Raw genomic sequence first — 6,000 nt, 5'->3', positions numbered from 1 at the left:
TGAAGACATCGGTATTGTTCGTCACTTAGATTTAGTTTTCTCAGCATTATTTATTCATTCTTTGATCCACTAGTTTGTCCCACTTTTGGTATAATCGGATCGTTTATAAATGGCGGGTCTTCACAATAGCCGGCCTCTTATACATTGGCGCAACGTATTCAGATGTTGAATCAATGATGAAGAAAGCTGATTTGTTGTTTGTCTTATGTGACGCCTAAATTTATGCCTCGTCTACAGTACAAAATATTTTGTAATGTACATTGTGTACATTGTACATTTTGTTTGTAGGCCTACATTACAAAATATTTTGTAATGTAGATGAGGCATTATCATCTTTATTTTGCGCTCTTTGGAACAAAACACAGTGCACTGTGAAACAAAAATACAGGACATAACAACAAGTAGGCGACATAAAGCAGTGAAGGGACGCCATCGAGTTAGCTGCTACGTGTAAATGGAGCCTATCTCATAATTTTGAGTGTATCTCACAATTACTGTTTGCAAAAACGCTATTTCTCCGGCTTCTCCCAAAAGCATTTGCAGTGATACATTTCCTCAATTGCAAGTTTTGTCAATAAGAGCATTTCCATTGAACGTTTATTTCGAAACCAGGTTTTCGTGTCTTTATCCAAGAGAAGATTTCTTATTGTAACGTTTTTTATTCGTCAATGAATATTATCTGCTTGAAACAACTGTTTTGACTAGTTTGTGGCCTCCATAGCCTACTATTTTGATCGTGGATTGCTATTCTTCTTTGTAGTGCTGATAACGCAAAAAAGCTTGCTATTATTGTTTCTAATTAACAGCTTTGCGATCACTGGCTTTTCTTTGTAGCATAAGAAATAACGCGCTTTGTATTATTGAGGTCAAACCAAACAAAGGAAAGCAAGAGGATGTTTCTCTCTGCTCGCGCATATCGATGCACGAAGCAATTATGAGCTTATGGCTTGTTATCGCAATGTAATCCATTTCACGCTTTGCTGGAAGTTAGCTAGAAATAGCAAAAATTCACCAAAATCTTGAATTTACAAGAAAACTACACAACTTTTAGCATCAAATTTAATATCATCAGATCCGCCTGGCAATTTTAGGAAAAGTCAAGAAAAACCAAGTGCATGGCGTTACTGTGCTTCAAATAATTAAAGGAAATATGAGGGGGGGGCCAAATCTGGCCTCCCTTTGAGGAGCAAAGTGTTAACGAGTTAAATTCAAGATCTACCCTATCACGAAGTTCTGCCAAGATTGCAGAGTTAAAAATGTTACTCAAAAGAGCATGGAAATGCCGTAAATCCTTTTCCAAAGTAGATAAGTTAGATCGAAATATTAACAGTTCCTGCTTATCACTCAAAGAACCTAGGGCTACAGAAAGTTCCCCAATTTGAGTCAAAATATCCCTTCTAAGATGCCGGGCCTCTCGAACTGACTTAGCCTCATCGTTACTGGGTCCCTACCCAGAATGGCCTGCCCGATCGCAGAGAACATCATCAGGCTTAAACTCAGTCGAGTCGACGGCGGCCGAGTCCCTATCGCCACCGAGTGTAGACATATTAAATGTTGGGGCTAAATTTAACAATTAAAAAATTAAGTTACAAAAACACACAACAATATTACAGTAGTTATAAAAAACGTAACTGCAAAGACCGTAAAAATACAAAAAGAATTTAAATGCACAATACCGTAGTTGTAGAGGTATATATATATATGAAGTCCTAAAGTTCCACAAAACTTGCTTGGATTCGTCCACTTGAAGCTTCAAGCACAAATCGATTGTCTTTAATCTTTTTTCTTGCCAATGAATGTCAATGTTGTTTTTTCTTCAAAACCAACATAGAAACGCCTTTAATTTTTAGCTTGAAGTTCTTCAGTACCAACTGAGAAGAAAAGTCTTTAATTTTCTTGTGCTTTAAGTTCTTCTGCACCAACTGAGAAGAAAACGGCTTTAATCTTTTGCTTCTGTAGACTACCAACCAACAACAATTCGTCTTTATTATTGTGCTTCTGCAGCCTACCAACCAACAACTTCGTCTTTATTATTTATGGTCACAGCGGTAAACCATAATCTCTTCGTGGGAAAATTGTAACATAAGATTCCCGGTTCCGTTCGTCCGTATGTAATGACCGAAAGAAACACTCTTTTGAAAACGTCTAATCAAAATTGTATTTCTATAAAATTAGCCACCTGGCTGTCAAAATTGGGATGTAACACCGTACACCACTGAAAACTTGTCACTACGATACAAACTACTTAGATAAAGACGGAACTTTCGTCCAGCTGGCAAGCACTAAGCAAACAGTTAAATATGCGACTAACTTTCAAGCAACAATTTTAAAAATTACTAGAATACATTGCAAGATCTCAAACTCACGTACGCAGTTACTGTGACGTAATAGTGAAACATTATGAAGCAATTCTCAACAGGTGTGATACAAGTCGTACGAACGATGGTGCAATCTTGGCTCATTTTTTAGGAAAAATTCTATGACGTAATACGCTAAGATTCAGTAGACCTGAACGGTTTTATATGGTTATAAAAAAACGGTTATAAAAAAAGTGCTACAAACTTAAACCCCTGCAAGGCCTATAGCATTTAAATTTTCGATTGATTTAATCTATATCCTCTAACTGGGAAAGCATTTTTGAGAGCTTAATTAATCTTGATAGTCTCACATAGCCTACATGTAGAGGCTTTGAACCACTGATACAGACGCAGGTCGCAGGCCCAGTCGTAAAATTTGTTCCCACGAACTTTCTGTCTCATTTGCATATTTTGGTAAGTGTACCTATTATTGGTTACGGCGTGCGGTAAATTTATCTGTTGGTTACTTTACTTCGCATAGACTTTGTAGGCCTATTAATACCGTGTGAATGTAAACCTTTTTTCGTTGGCATGCTTAGTCCAGTTGTTTCATCTTGTGTCTAATGTTCGTAAAAATAACGGTTCGATGCCCATCGAAGTCAATTTTTTTTCTTTAAATTAATTATTGCGGTGCACAAAAGTGCGGCTTTTTGCTTTGTAGCTTCTTAATCAATTCGGAAAATCTTACTTTTAAAGTGACCAGAATCAATTCATTTTCCCAACTTTTTAAACTTGACTACTGACTATAGGTGTGTCTTCAGGCTTGTTTTTTTTTTCAAATTCAATGTTTTGATTTGGACCTGGAGGGCGAAAATCGGCTGCTGACTTTGATTGCTGCGCGAAAAAAAATGAATTGGTATAAACAGTTACCGCGCGTGGTAACCGGTAAACTAATGGCTAGGCTACACTTACAGAAATAAGCATATGAGACAGAATGTTCGTGGGAAAAAATATTCGCAGCCCGGTCACCGAGATTAACAGAATAGAGTTTCAGATAGTTGTTGAAGTGTTGTTGTCGGGTGTTATTCCATCCACGCGGTGTGGCTGAATGGTAAGCTATCCTGAAATGAGTTGCTCAAGCGCATACCCCGAGATCAGAACCAGGGACGCTTGATCTAGAAACAATGCAAGACAGCTGCAAACAGATTTTCCAGTCAGACGTGACCGCATGCATGAGTAAAAACATGACGTAAATAGGTTACCGTAGGCTACAGATATTTTATGTTGGCAGATAAAAACCTGCAGACTTAAACTAAATTAATAGTTTCAAGGGCATTAGCCTATAGGCTACAGTTTTTGCTGCACATATTGGCCTATTATGACTGTGTCAGTAGACTAGGTTACATATCATTCTCACTAAAGCTATAGCCTATAGGTAGTCTATGTAGCCTAGTCAAAACTGGGCAGTAGGCTATACCGAATTACTGTGTCGAATTACTTTTAGAGTAGGCCTACCTATAATACCGACGGTAAATTCATTTGGAGTTCTGGCACCAGCACCAAACTACTTTTACTTCAGCAAAATCGTTGGCTTACTTTTTTTAAAAGGCCACGTAATTAATTCTAAGTTATGAAAAGTTTGGAGAAAGAATTCGCATAATCTGCTTTATCAAAGCAGGGAAACAAGCTCAACCGAACTGCATTGCAAAATAAACGGAGGCTTCTAATAACAAATTCATCAGTAGTGCAGCGCAGCCTATAGCCTACATTAATACCAGAGAAGATCTACAATTTGATTTGTAAATAGTAGGCTAAACGTATTTCTTTTATTTACTGTCTGTGTATGTAGCCTATGTTAGGTATTCCTGAAAGGACATCATGTGATGTCGAAAACGCTTCCATGTGTAGGCCTAATTTGTTTCAATGTAATTTTTGATTTCTGTGAATGTTAAAATATACGTGAATATGTTAAATTTTACGCTTCTTGGCTTCATATGCCTATGGTTCAACAAGACAAACTCTCTACCAAAGCTCTATATTTTTATACTGCCCAATAGGGTGCATCAGATCCCCTATGATTTTGACTTTGTCAATTACTGTAAAATACTTTTTAAGGGCAGTAGAGGCCTACAATATTATAAAAGTAAAAAGTGTTATTTATAAAAAAAACAATTCTGTTAAAAGTTTTACTTTGATTGACATTTGGGCCTACTAGGTCCACATTGAGATTGAAAAACAGAAATTATCGCAAAATTTCATAATTATTAATAAAACCTTCATTCGAACATCACAATAAATAATTAAGTTACCTTTTTACACAACTCATGTAGTCCAACATAATATAAAAGTGGTGAAATCAGAAAACAAAACATTGTTTTGTTTGTTTTTTATCAAAAACTCATAAGCCTACTTTCCCAGTGTTTATTTTCTAAATAAACACAGCAAGCTGGATAACAAAAAGTCATAAACTTGCACTGTTCCTTACTCAAATAGAACGAATATGGTTTTATTTGAATAAGCTTAACTGAAGATGATCTAGCCATAGCAGATTGAAATCATCTTTTTAGCTTCACAAGATCAAACTGACAAAAGAATGCCGGTTTGACACCACTCAAGAGCATGTTAAGTGATATTTTATGTGGCTGTGTGTCTTTGGCAAGCAAGACACTTAAAGGCATGCCTTCGACAACGGAATGGTGCCCCTTCGACTATAGCCAGAGTTGCCATTGACCCCAAAAAACGGACAACCAAAATAAACCTTTCTGAACATATTTGTTTGTTTGTTTGTGTATCTTTATCCTGCATTGCGGGAAAGCGCACTTGAGCGCTATGCATCGGTGTACGCCTTCCGACGTACACCTGACCCACGCTGCAGCCGACGGCAATGTCTGTTTCCAGTTGTCTACTCTACTTATGACTTAAATTTGGTACTACCCATTATTCGAAATCGATCACTGGGTAGAGGCAATTATCGTAAATTTTCTTGCCCAGAGAAACAACAGCAAGTGCAGGTGGCTGGAGTCGAACATGCAGGCTCTCGACTGCGAGCCCAACGCGATAACCACTCAGCCACTGCTGCCACATGTCTTTGCGTTTGTACGAGCCATGACATATTTGTTGCCAGAAACAATCTGTTCATGCTCCTTACTTAATACCAATAGTAGGCTAGCCCAACATAAGCTATTTAGCGAGCCTGGATAGCCTATATGGTGTCACCTTTTAGAGAAGTTGTATTCGAGGTAACCTTACAACCCCGTTATCTATTCTATACTGAGCTACTGGTGAATTCTATGCTTCTTACAACGTAGCCTAGTAGCGTCTTACCGTTTTTTAGTTTTATTTTGTTAGGAAGTCTACAGTTCTCCTATGAGGTTACAACAAGGCTGAGTGCATACGTGTTTGAAGATCTGTTCACGCATAATTGTCACTTTGGTTAAGGGATATTTTATGAAACAACATGAGAAAACATGAAAACAAAAACACCACTCAAAAATTAAACAAAAGCATCATCGATTACTGTAACCTTTTTCAAAAATTCACAGCATTTCGTAAGCCATTGGAGCTTTTGAACAAAAGTATCAAATGGTTGCTGAACTGTCTCTGGGTGCAAACTTCCTTCCTTTCGCCAAGCTAGAAACACAAGGTTGAAAGTTACAACAAAGTCGCTAAGTGCAAAACAGGGACATCTAAAAAAGGGATACGA

The 6,000-nt window shown here is 37.5% G+C and overlaps 1 protein-coding gene across 1 annotated transcript in view; it reads right to left on the bottom strand.

The window, feature by feature from the left end:
* Positions 1 to 5,700: 5,700 nt before the first annotated feature.
* LOC145780825 (phosphatidylcholine translocator ABCB4-like) overlaps positions 5,701 to 6,000 on the bottom strand; it is a 50,504-nt gene continuing 50,204 nt past the window's right edge. Inside the window, exon 22 of the mRNA XM_082592468.1 lies at positions 5,701 to 5,927. Within this exon, the coding sequence (XP_082448594.1) occupies positions 5,876 to 5,927 (52 nt within the window). The 3' untranslated portion in view covers positions 5,701 to 5,875. The remainder of the gene's footprint in view (positions 5,928 to 6,000) is intronic.

Source organism: Aplidium turbinatum, chromosome 12, assembly GCF_918807975.1.
Source record: "Aplidium turbinatum chromosome 12, kaAplTurb1.1, whole genome shotgun sequence".
Taxonomy (NCBI): Eukaryota; Metazoa; Chordata; class Ascidiacea; order Aplousobranchia; family Polyclinidae; genus Aplidium; species Aplidium turbinatum.
The sequence above is the reverse complement of the archived record's forward strand: the minus strand, read 5'-3'. Positions and strand labels throughout refer to the sequence as shown.